The sequence below is a fragment of the Panthera pardus genome, unplaced genomic scaffold (genome assembly GCF_024362965.1).
Source record: "Panthera pardus isolate Hobbes unplaced genomic scaffold, ASM2436296v1 HiC_scaffold_6, whole genome shotgun sequence".
Classification (NCBI taxonomy): domain Eukaryota; kingdom Metazoa; phylum Chordata; class Mammalia; order Carnivora; family Felidae; genus Panthera; species Panthera pardus.
Window position 1 is genome coordinate 93,434,040 of NW_026526991.1, and position 13,544 is coordinate 93,447,583.

A 13,544-nucleotide genomic window follows, 5' to 3' on the forward strand; every position below is an offset into this window, starting at 1 on the left:
TGCACACAGTTCTTGTGATGATGTGAAATGATAAAATACCTATGTGATGAGATGAAGTGAGGTGAATGACATAGGCATTACCATCTAGATTTGGACTACCCCTGACCCAGAAAGTCAATACTAAAGACAGTAAGTCAGAAGAAGAATCATCTGCTGCCAGACCATGGTTGACTGTGGGTAACTAAAACCGCAAAAACTGAAACCATGCAAAATGAAACCATTGATAAAAGGGGACTACTGTAACTACCGTAACAGATTCCACTACCATGTAAAGAGAACAGAGCACAGTTTTAAGACCAATGAAGAAAATATACTTCAACATACTATACACAAAATTTCCTTGGGGGATTGGGGAAGGGAAGACAGGAAATAAAAGTTTACTTATCAGCTAAGAAATTAAATCTATCACTACACTTACTCTGCTAATAGCATAAAATCAGATAAAAGTCTAAAAGTAAATAACCACATGGATGGCTTAATAGTCATGTCCTGGCATTTAACAGCATTGAGTGGGAAGGATGGTTCCCAATATCAAGTCGTGACATAAAGGTAAAATGTATAAACTCATGAAATAATAATATGCAATTTGCTATGACTTTCTTATATAGTCTACCAAAAGGTGGTTTAAGGACTTGCCCTAATACCACTCTCTCTATAAACAGTTCTTACTGAATGAATGAGTTAAGGTCACCCTAAACATGGTTACTTATCTTTCCAAAATGTAAACCTCATCATATCATTCTCCTCTGCTTGAAATCATTCGATGGCTCCGCAGTACTGTTAGAATGTGTTAGCATTGTAACCAAGGTCTTCCATAATACACTTCTCTTATATTACCAATTATTCATTCACTCCACAAATATTCACTGAGCACTGACCCGAGCATTATTTTGACCTGATGACGGTGGCTCAGAGCAAGGGGGACAGTAGTGGATGATAAGAGACTGGATTACATCTATTCTGAAGGTAGAGGCAATAGGATTTCCTGATGGACTGATGGGATATGGAATACAGAGAAAAACAAGAATGGCTCCAAGATTTTTGGCCTGAGCAAGTAGGATGGACATGCAATTAAGAGGGATTATCTTCACTAAAACCCTATATTATGCAGACAATGAAAGGAAAGTGCTTTCCTGAATACATTTATGTTTTTATAAAGTTACCCTTCTATAAACTCCCAGAATACCAATTTAACGTTATTAACTATATTCACAGCCTTTATTTAATGTCCTGTGATTGAATTCTTGTCTGCATCCTAAAGGCAAGTACTAAATTTTATCTTTAAATCCCCAGAACCAAGAAGAGCTTGGCCTGTCTCTCTAGACAGCTTTAATAAATGAATAAATACTCTTTGGAAATGAAGTCATCTTTTAATAACAAAAAAATCTCTACCTCCAAAAATTGGTATGATCTATTGGGGAAAAAAACATCCCCTGAGTCTCCTAGGCCTCTTTTTCTTCTTTTGAACAAACCAGAAACCAAATGCTGTGTTTAATGCTACAAGGTCACTCCTCTCACAGAGTTCTAAGGCAAAGAGAAGGACATAAAGGTATTCATGCCACTCTGAAAAGAACTGAGAAGTTTCAAACGGAAGTGATATTTGAGTTTGACCATGAAAGCAAAAATAGGATTTTTCTCACTCTTTCCTTTTTCTCTAGGAATAATAAAAAAGATGGAAAGATAGGCTTTTGAACAAATTATGGAGCTTATATACTTTCATATAAAGGGTTTGGAATTAACCTAAAAGTAACAGGGACCCAATGAAAGAGAAGAACAAAATCAAATAAAAGACTTAAGTTACAGAGAGATCATTCAGAAGATGCAGAGGAAGAGAGTAAGTTGGTAGAATCAAGAGGGCTCAGAAAGCAAACAGATGAAGCCTTTATCAAATAGATTATCAGGCTTCAAGTTTCTGGATTTTAGCAATGGTGGTGTTGTTTTTCAGACAAAGAATACTAAAAATGGGAAAATCAATTGTAAAAGGTGATTTGCTATACTCGAAGCAAACAAATTAATCCACTCTAAGTTACTTGGTTGCTAAGTGATAGGAAAACCAATTGTTAGGACTTTGATCAATTATGTACTGACTTAAAACTGTTATCTCACAGTATTGGTCCATCTCATCTCTTTATTCCTAGACAATAGGCCCCTTAAGGGCAAGAGCCATATTTTCCCATTATTTTACCTCCCTTCTTGTCACTTCACATAATATTGCTCTCAGAGTAGATACTTTGTAAATCTAAATTCTGTTAAGAATCTATGAAGTTAAGAGATCATTCCAGTCACCATCGTTCTCAACTTTCTCAGCAACTAAAAAAAAATTTTAACTTTGTAAAACTGCTTTATTAAGCAGTTTATCAAACCTAATCAAAATCTTTATAAAACTTAAGTAATATGCTAACCTGGAGAGCATGTTTCATTTTGTGGTACAACTTCAGACTCCTCTTTTTCACCAGAAATATCCTCCTCATCAGAAAGGACCAAAAAGGCTTCTTTTGGCAAACTCTCACTACTTTCTTGTTTGGATGGTGAACCAAAAGAACCTTCCATCTTCTCTTCCAAATCTGGGTTTGTCTCATCAATTGGAAGAAGAGAAGTTTTAGAAAAGCAAGTAAGTTCATCCTCGGCAGGTGCAAGCTTTTCCAAAATAGGAATGATTTCATCTGTCTCCATAGAATCTGTGTTTTCCAAGATAATCTCATTTTTCTCATCTTTTGTAACATTTTCACTAATGGTTTCTGAAAGGTCTGCAGAATTTTCATTTTCATTCTTTTCACTTTGGTCAATTTCCATACTGCTAGATATAGCCTCCTCTCCAAGAGCAGGTTCTGTGACAGTATCTTCCTTTACCTTCTTTTCATTTTCAGGAGGTAGATCTGAACAAATAACTGTATCATCTGTTTCTAGAGTTTCTTCATCACCATCAACATTACTATCAGCCTTATTTTTCTCGCCAAATGAGAAAATTTGGTCTAACTTTTCATCATCACTATTTTTCTCAAGAAAATCACCACCTTTATTGCTACTAGGCTCTGTAATGTCAGTTTCAGGAACAGATTCACAAACTGGTACAGAACTTGGTTCAAAGGTAGGATCAAAGGCTGATTCAGAAGTCAGTTCATCAGAAGTGGGTTCGTCAGAGGGCAGATCACCAGAAGCTGGATCACCAGAGGCTGGATCACCAGAAGCCGGATCACTAGAGGCTGGATCATCAGAGGCCAGGGCTTCGGAGGACAGATTACCAGAGGCTGAATCATCAGAGGCCGGATCACTAGACACTGGCTCAGCAGAGATTGATTCACCAGGGACTGATTCACCAGAGACCAAGTCACCAGAGAATGGTTCACTGGAGACTGTTTCACCAGAGACTATTCCACCAGAGGTGGGATTGCCAGAGGTGAGATCACCAGAGGTGGGTTCACCAGAAGTGGGATCATCATCAGAGGCAGGATCACCAGAGGTTAGTACTTCAGAGGCCAGATCTTCAGGGGCTGAATCTCCAGCAGCTGGATCTCCCATAGCCAGATCACCAGAGGCTGGCTCATCAGAAGATGGTTCAGCAGTCAGTTTACAGACTAGTTCAGGAGCTATATTATTAGGAGACAAAGGTTCATGCTTTAAGTCATCATCCTGCTTATTTTTTACATTAACATTTAAGGTACAGGAGGTTTCTTTCCATTCTGATTTGCTTTTTTCAGGGTCAAAACAAAGCTCTTCAATGCCATTCACCTCCTCCTTGTCAATAATATAATCCATATTTTCCAAAGGTGAAGTTGGGTCCAAATCTCCATTTTCATGGTTGCCATTTAATAGCTTGACATCAGCTTTCAACAGTTCCTCTTTGACCTTGTACACTGCTTCAAGCTGCTGACGATCACTCACTCTCATTGTTTTTCGAGCCTTGAAGACTTTTTTCTGAGGTTCTTCTATACTATCCATTTTGAATCTTTAAAAAGAGAAAGAAAGAGAGTTTAATAATGAAAACCTAAGCCACCTAATCATAAGACAAATTGCAAATTGATCTTATAAGCAAACACACTTTCATGTAATTTTGAAATAATGATATACAAAGCATAATAATCCCTGCTGTGTTAATTTTCGTATTAATTGGACTTATGTAATATAAAACTGATGACAGGTACAGTCCATAGAAGATCAATTATTAAGAAGCATTAGGAAAAAAAATGACTTGCTTTTTTGGGGGGACAGCAAAAGAGTAGGTCTTTGGAGCCACCCCTGGAGCTGGAACTGTCATGTTCCCTCCTCTTGCACTTTCCATTGCAAACAATAACGACCATTCATACCATTAAAAAAAAAAAAAAAAAGTAAAAGAAAAAAGTGACTAGTTTCTAGTTTTAATTCTTAGTAAGCTAATGGATTCAGAGTCTGGAGGAGATACATTAGCATAAAAAAAAGTAAATTCAGTAAAAAAGTAGATGGAAAAAGAAAAGTATAAGAGAATGAAAGCAGAGGAATGGGAAAGAGGTACAAAGATAAGGAAAAAGAGAAGAGAACTAAGGAACACAGGAGGAAAGATTACATTTGCAACCAGGCATATCTAGATTAACAGTACTATAAACATATTTACAAGAGATTATCATCAAAAATTTGCTAAGACAACTCACACAATAGGAAATATTTATAAATCATATATTTGCAAACATGTATCTAAGAGACTTGCATCTAAAAAATACTAAATACTATTACAACTGAATAACAACAAAAGTAACCCAACTTAAAAATGGACAAAGGAACTGAATAAACATTTCTCTAAAAGACATATAAATTGATGAGGCGCCTGGGTAGCTTGGTGGGTTAAGCGTCAGAATGCGCCTCAGGTCATGATCTCGCGGTCCGTGGGTTCGAGCCCCACATCGGGCTCTGTGCTGACAGCTCGGAGCCTGGAGCCTGCTTCAGATTCTGCGTCTCCCTCTCTCTCTCTGCCCCACCCCCACTCACTCTCTGTCTCTCAAAAAATAAACTAAATAAACATTAAAAATTAAATAATTAATTAATTAATTAATTAAAGACCTACAAATTGCCAATAGACGAACTGCCGATAAGCACTAAAAATGAAAAGATGCTCAATGTTATTAGTCATCAGAGAAATGTAAATCAAACTTCAATGACATAACACTTCACACATAGCAGGATGGCTATGATCAAAGAGAATAACAAGTATAGGTAAGAAGCAAACAAACTGAAACCCTCACACTATGCTGGTGGGATTATAAAATGGTATAGCTGCTTTGGAAAACAGTCTGGCAGTTCCACATCATGTTAAACATTAATTGTTAATTTTCTATCTTTCCTCTTTTGTAATACACATAAAGCTATAAATTTCCCTTTTAACGTTGCTTTAGCTGCATCTCATATTTTGATGTGTCATATTTTCATTGTTGCTCTGTTAAAATATTCTCTAATTTCCACTGTGACTTATTCTTTCACATGTGAGTTTCTCTAAAAGTAGCTAGAAGTTTCTTTAAAAAGTAATATGATTATGTGAAACGCCTTAAAAAAATACGAAGTTGGTCTCATACTAAAAAAAACATCGAGCAATGTAGATTATGAGTCATGAAGCATTATGGCTTTATTCAGGCCCAACCAAGGTGTCCATTTGATAAAAAATTAGAACCCTAAGCCCCAATACCTCAGAATGTGACCTTATTTAGATACTTTTTGCAGAGGTAATCAAGATAAGGTCATTAGGTGGGCCCTAATGATTGGTATCCTTTTAAAAAGGGGAAATTTTCGATACAGATACACACACAGAGAGCCATGTAAAAATTGGAGTTAAGCTGTCACAAATCACAGGTAGGAGAAAGGTCTGGAATAGATCCTTCTTTAATTCCTAGTTCCTGCAAGGCCCTAAATTCCCTATTTAACAAAAGGGGGAAAAAAGAAACTTCAAGGAATGTGATTCACTGCAAAAACAGAATAGAGAGTGAAAATAAACACCAGATCATCAACAGACACAGACCATTCATTTGACAAAATTCAACACTGACTCAAAATTAAAATTCTCAGTGGCTCAGTTGGTTGAGCGTCCGACTTCAGCTCAGGTCATGATCTCGCGGTCCGTGAGTTCGAGCCCCACGTCAGGCTCTGGGCTGATAGCTCAGAGCCTGGAGCCTGCTTCCGATTCTGTGTCTCCCTCTCTCTCTGCCCCTCCCCCATTCATGATCTGTCTCTCTCTGTCTCAAAAATAAAAAAATGTTAAAAAAAATTTTTTTTAAATAAAAAAAATTAAAATTCTCAAAAAACTTAGAAGAAAACAAATATAATAAAAGTTATCTACAAAAAAAAAAAAAAAAAACCCTACAGATATCATACGTAACGGTGAAATAAGATCAGAACCAAAACAAGGATGTTCTCTAATACCATTTGTGTGTTAACATCTAACCAGTGCAGTAAGGCAAGCAAGAAAGAGTGCAAGGACTCGGTCCTGGAGAAAACAATGTAACCAGTTTCTAACGGAATAAAACAGAAGTCTTTTAAGGACTAAGATATACAGGAAGCAAGAATATTGCTTTCATATTGTATATTCATTTATCATCACCATTACCTGTAGGAATGATGGTAAGATACACTTGCTTTAGCTGGAGAGGGAGAAAAAAGCAGCCTCTGACATCTGGGAACTTATCTGACACTTACAACTAGATCTCATTATTATAAATTGACTTGATGCTTACAGCTAAGCCATGTTGTTCTCCTTCTGGACATAAAATCACCCAAATTAGACAAGGTCACTGTGCAACCCATGAAATATCAAACCTCTCCCTCTCTGAGAGTGATGCCTAATTTTTTTTTTAATCAACACTGCGCAACCTATGAAATATCAAACCTCTCCCTCTAAATGAATGATGCCTAATTTTTTTTTAATTACATCTTTATCCTAACTGTAGTCTGTCCTCCCTACAGAGATTTATTGAGATAACCAAGCATAGAATTGCCCCCACTTTTTTTTTTAACTTTTTTTTAATGTTTATTTTTGAGAGAGAGGGAGAGACAGAGAGCATGAGCAGGGGAGGGTCAGAGAGTGGGAGACACAGAATCCAAAGCAGGCTCCAGGCTCTGAGCTGTCAGCACACAGCCGGGAGCAGGGCTTGAACCCTCAGACTGCAAGATCATGACCTGAGCCGAAGTCAGACGCTTAACTGATTGAGCCACTCAGGTGCCCTAAATTGCCTCCACTTTTTGACAGCACCCAATCCAGAGTAAGGCTCTATTTCCTCAAACTCGCCCCCAAATAACCCAATCTCTACTACACTAAACCCAAATCCTATACTAGGGTTTTTTCTAATATCCCTTACTGATGTGCCTCACAGTTTCCCCAAGGATAAGCATTCTCCCTCACTGCAACAAGTAATAAATCCAACTTGTTCAATTACAGGTCTGATTCTGGTGTTCTATAGTTCTTCTGGCTAAAAGGCATAAAACAATGGCCTAGCCTATCTGCCAGAGGTCAATACAGCTTGAAAACCTACCACTTTTATTACAGTACTTCTAGATTGTGGTACGTTCTGCATTCATTTGTTCACTTTAAGCCAATTACTTATAATGTATTTCCTAGTCTTCCTAGACTTTTAATTATGGAACTCAGTAAAACTATTCAGAAAAATTACCTTTCAATTGAACAGAAGATTTACTGCAAAATTATCATAGGCACTATTTTAAGGGTTATTCATTAAAGTCTAACATTAAAACTTCAAGTTTTTTCCCCACCCACTATACATTCCGAACTCATACTAACTGGAAATTTTTCTGCAAAGAAGATACAATGCAAATTTTGTAATCACTTTTTCTTGCTGACTTCAAAGACAGAAAATAATTAAATTTATAACCTAAGGAGTATGGTTACTTTTTACATATTTTTAGACCTGAGCTGCAATTCTTTTGGACTCTGACCTCATAATATCCACATTTGTCAGCTGTTACATGGATACCTGACAGTTATTGTGAGTTGCATTAAAAGCAAGCATTCCTCTAAAAAAGTGTGTATTTTCATAATTTTCAGTAACCCCACTAAGAACATGAATTCTGCAGACAGAAAACACGGATTTGAATTCCAGCTCTCCCATGTGTTTACTATGTGACACAGGGCAAGTTTCCTAACATTGGTTTCAGCAATCTTAAAAAGGGCGTATCATTATCAGTACCTGCCACAGAGGTTGTAGTCATGATTAAATGAGATTCCATGCATTAAGAACTTAGTAATTGTCTATGTATATACACAGTGTTTTTAGGCATAAACTAGAGAATCTGAGACAAATTTCTCAAATACTTCTGTTATTTTGTATATAGGTGAGAAATCCAACATGCAAACATTACATTTAAATTGCCACCACCAAATAACATTTAATAAAAATAAGTATACTCCACGCAAGCTGGCTTTTTACCAATTAAGTTGTCATTCAATTCAGTAATAATATAGTACTGTACAAAGAATTACAAAATAACTACCATCTATACCCACAAGGGAGCACACTACAGCCATTTACCAGATATTTTATGGGTTCTAAGTATAACGAAAAATAGACAAAGCATAAGGAAGCAGCATGAACCAGTTCAAACTAGTTCAACCATATCTGTGTAAACCAATCAGCAATAACTTTTTAAAAATGTATTTTGCATAAGCAAAGTATATTTAAGAAAGATACACATTTGAAAACAGTGTGTTACCTGCAAACAAGTCTCCATGGCTGTACTACCGGAAGAATACATTTCTAAGGATCAGTTTAAATACCGTCATCTGGAATTGAAATGCCATTCACAAAACTATTCTACAAAAGAAAAACTACTTTTTTTAGATTGCAACACTAGAATCATGAAGCTTTCATATGCCTGTAATTCATTTCCACAGGAAAAATCATTTATATTTTACAGTAGAAAATGCCTGCCATATCTAGAAGTAAATGTGTAAAACATGAACTTTCTCTAGAAAATACTTTTTTCATGAAGAAGAGAGTCAAAAACTGTTTTTAGGTCTCTATTCTTTACATTCAGACAGGAAAATACCGTCATTAATAAAATCTTTTTCTAATGCATTAAAAAGGGCTTCACCTTTACCAGAGGAATTTATAATTAAATAACCAAGAGGGTATGTTACCTGCAAATAAGTATCTATAGCTTGGAATTTTTTTCAAATTTTGGGTAAATTATTTTTAAGGAAAGGCCAATAAGCCTCTTATTTTTTTAAGTGAAAACGTTATTCTCTTCTCTGCTTCGTCCCCCCCCCCCACCTACAACTTTTACCCTTTTTTCTAGCAAAGAGATCATAGCTATGAAACAACAAAGGGAAGTATTACCAAAAGCTGTAATGTCTTAGCCTACAATCTGCCTGCTCAAAAAGCTCAAGAATTTAAGTGGCTGTTCAAGAGCTGCTCACAAACTCAGCCAATCAGTAGCCAGCATTCTGATTCCTGCCCAGCAACAGGAGACAGACAATAAGGTCAGGGAAACATAGTTAAAACCTGGATCCGAAATATGTTAGTGAGGTTCTTTATCTAATATAAGTAATCTAGAACATAAATGCATATAAAATCTAAATCTATACAATACATATTAAATATATAACATAAATAAATAAAAATATACACCTTTCATGCTATTTTAATTTATCTTTCTTTAAATACCCCTGAATGTTTCCAGAAATATAAATCAATTTCCTAACTGGAGAATGAGTCAAACATGGACCATACATAACAAGAATATACTTCTCTCCCCATAAGAAAGAATCTGTAAAATTCAAATGTAAATTTCTTTCTTAAAACAATCCACAATCCTTTATATTTATAAAGCATTTATAACTAAAAATTCAGCAGAACCTTAAATCCAAATGACAAGATTATTTTCATACCTACCTATCACTATTGTTATAGATCTGACTCCAAAAATTAATAGTATTTTGGACCCAAAGATTTACTACAGATAGCATCATCAAGTGCTTTGTTGTCTACTGCACTGAACTGACTCAGTTTGATTCACCTAATGAAATTAAAATGTCTGACTCCTGACAACCTATATTAAGTGTTGTAAGTACAATTACTACATCTTTTTCTCCTTAACTGCCTTTCACAGCATGTTATGAGCTCTCCCCCCCTTTTTTTTTTTTTTTTTGAGCTCTCCCCTTTTGAAGCAATAAAGCAAATGTGTGGATTACAACAGTAAATATTCATGTAAATTGAAGGGGAATTTTTCGTATACTATATCATTCTGCAGTCCTTTAAACATAAAATTATAAAATAAAAATAGGTAATCTGTCATCTGAATATATTTTTTCTCAAATTAACCACTTATCAGATTTTCTTAGTAAACAAGTTTTAAAAATAAACCTCATTTTTTTTTCTCCTTCAGTTCCAGATGAACCTTGTAATTTTTCAAACATACCCAAGAGGGAGCTTGCTGCAGCCATACTCTTAGTTTATATAATCTCCCCATAGAAAAAAATAAATCAGCAGCTGCTTCAGTGCTTCCTTGTGTGAGAGAACCGAAATTCACTGCCTGATTGGCTCAAAGCCATAGTTGTCTAAAACCAATCAGACATCAGTATCACAAACCTTGCCCAGCAACAAGGGAAGCAGATGAGGGCAAGTACTCTACCAAGAATCCAAAGGCTGTGAAAATAAAGGTGAACGATTATAGTGAAACATATTCGATGAAACTGAAATATACTCATAATATACTCCCAGATTTATTGTTTGAATAAGAGGTCTCCTGTAGGGTTTTTCTGATGAAGAAACAAGGGCCTGTACTACTGCTTTCCAAGAACAGTTAACAAAACAATAGGAATACCTGGATTGTTAAATCAAAACATATGCATACATACACAAACACTATCCTAATTCAAAGTTATGGATACCTGATGAAGTGTACTTAAAATAAAACTTAGCAGTAACTTGTAAAATGTGAAGCAAAGCCATTTAAGCAGACTTGACATTTCTATCTTTGACGTAACACTCCAAGTGCATTCATGCTGTTAACTGATGTTACTATAACATTAATCTGAATACTGAGATGCTGGGAACAATTTTATTCAAATTTGAGTTTTCATTAAATGGACTAAATAAATATTGGCCAACAGGACTAATAATGGCTTATTCTTACATAATCACTTTATGCTCATGATTCCTAGCCTCTTTAGAAACACAATTCTGCCACTTGATTCCCTGAGAACCCACTCTCAACTGAGAAGTGCATGATTTTATTTCACACTCCCAAATTTAGTTGAGAATTCCGCAACAGTCCTGAAAATAAAATCATAAAGAATATTCAGTGTGTTACACAATAAATGTGTAAATCTGCTTTACTGTTTACTGTCCGTTAATGAGACTGGTAAAACTGATAATGCAATGGTTCATCCACTTTAATACTTATCTGTACAAATTTAGCATAAAGAACTTTCTAAATTTTTAGTTTTTTATAAATTTTTTTGTTTTTTGCATTTTATTTTATTTTTGAGAGACAGAGAGACAGAATGCGAGTGGGGGAGGGGCAGAGAGAGAGGGAGACACAGAATCCGAAGCAGGCTCCAGACTCTGAGCCATCAGCACAGAGCCCGACATGGGGCTCAAACCCATGAACCGGGAGATCATGACCTGAGCCAAAGTCGGATGCTTAACCAACTGAGCCACCCAGACACCCCTAAATTTTTATCTTAAATAATGGATATCTTTTCATTTCTGTTAATTATTTTTCTAAAACTTTAGTAGAACTACTTTCACTACTTCTGTTTAAAATCCCACATCATCACATTTCCATATTCTCTTGCTTTCTATAGGTTCTCTCCCCCAGTCACTCACAAAGCACTGGCAATATTTACTTGAAGATCCACAATCTCCCATAGTTCGCAATTTTTCAGTTCTATGCTATCATTCTTCTCTTAATTTCATAAAACACATTCAATAGCTATCCTACTATCTTTAAAAAAATATTAGTTGCTGAGATCTATTATCTAATACTCGTTCAGTAAAGTATCAAGTGATCACAATATTTGACACCTCAACAAAGAATCCCTTCTGCCTGTCATCAACCTACTGATATTAGCTGGAGTTATCAATGTAGAATGAAATATCCGAAATTAAATTTTTAAAAAATAATCAACAACAAAGGAAACAGGGAGTTTGGTTTACCAACAATTCTTTGGGAAAAGTAGGATCAAATCATGTTCTTGAAATTTTGGTCACATCAAAACCAGACTGGTCACTAACTTGTTGCATTCACTGCTATGTTTTCAGAAATTCTAGGGTAGTCTACATGAAAAAAATGCAAGATACCCTAAAATCACTTTTCCAAGTGTATTTTTGGGATCATTCTGTTATATAGGCAAATTAAAACTGACTGGCCTGATCTAACAAATGCAATTTTAAAATACACTTATCAAGTTACACTCCCTTAGGAAATTAGCCAGTTATCCTATCCCCCAGGGCCCTATTTACTAGCTTGTCCTACTCACCAAATTCTACCACCTATGCAGATAATGAGTAAAGTTACATAAGTCCATGTAATAATTTCTTCATGAATTTAAACCAGTTGTCCAAATGTATTTTTCATAGTTTGCCTGGGTGAAGTAAAACACCCAGGATGATTTATGAGAAGGTGAAAACCGTAAATTCTTCAAATGTCAGGAAACAGGTCTAACTTTTCTTATTGACCAAACCTAAGAAGAAAGAGTGAAAAGCTTACTTTCTGTATCAGCCACCTTTCACTAAATAATACTGCAACAATACTTCCACCCCTAAAATCTTATTGGCTAATAACATTCTTCATCTTTCTAGGTCATAGGCTGAAGGAGTGGCACCCCCACCCCAAATCTAGGTCTTGTGGCAAAGGGAAAAGACTACGATGACAGAACAATACAATACACCAGGGTCTTAAAGCTATTTCTTAGACATAGTACACATCACTCTCACTCACAGTCTATTGGTTAAAGCCAAGTTACACATTAAAGGCGTGGAGAAGTAAAAAGCAACCACTGGGAAATACTTCATGTCACTTGACAAAAGGCATAGATATATATCATCTTCTTACAAGAAGCTTACAAGAAAGAATAATGGTGAAATATTATATAATCTACCACACTTTAAAAATACGTATTTATAATCACTTCTCAGCCTTTTGGCTAAGATCAAGTGTAGCATCTGTTCTTATCAGCTTAAAAATACATAATTATAGAGGTGCCTGGTGGCGCAATTGGTTAAGCATCTGACTCTTGATATCAGCTCAGGTCATGATCTCACAGCTCATGAGTTCGAGCCCTGCATAGGGTTCTGCACTGATGGCATGGAGCCTGCTTGGGATTCTGTCTCTCCTTCTCTCTGCCCCTCCCCTGCTTGTGTGTGTGTGTGTGTACTCTCTCTCTCTGTGTCTCTCAAAATGAATAAATAAACTTAAAGAATATATGCATAATTATAAAAAGCTTGGCCTACCCAGGATTTCTAAACTAACAAAACTGGGTCTCCTCAATGTTCGTTCTAACATTAGCAGAACAATCAACATAGGATAAATCACCCTAACTCTCTAGATTTCAGGTTGCTCAACTGTAA

At 35.9% G+C, this 13,544-nt stretch overlaps 1 protein-coding gene and 1 pseudogene across 5 annotated transcripts in view; one reads left to right on the plus strand and one right to left on the minus strand.

Annotated features, from left to right (window-relative positions):
* The window catches only part of ATF7IP (activating transcription factor 7 interacting protein), a 121,227-nt gene that overhangs the window by 64,630 nt on the left and 43,053 nt on the right, over positions 1 to 13,544 (minus strand). For all 5 annotated transcript variants that reach the window (XM_019452043.2, XM_019452042.2, XM_019452041.2 and 2 more), the window contains exon 2: positions 2,403 to 3,946. In XM_019452043.2, the coding sequence (XP_019307588.2) occupies positions 2,403 to 3,939 (1,537 nt within the window). In that variant the 5' untranslated portion in view covers positions 3,940 to 3,946. The remainder of the gene's footprint in view (positions 1 to 2,402; positions 3,947 to 13,544) is intronic.
* Positions 13,101 to 13,310, plus strand: LOC128775230 (U2 spliceosomal RNA; annotated as a pseudogene).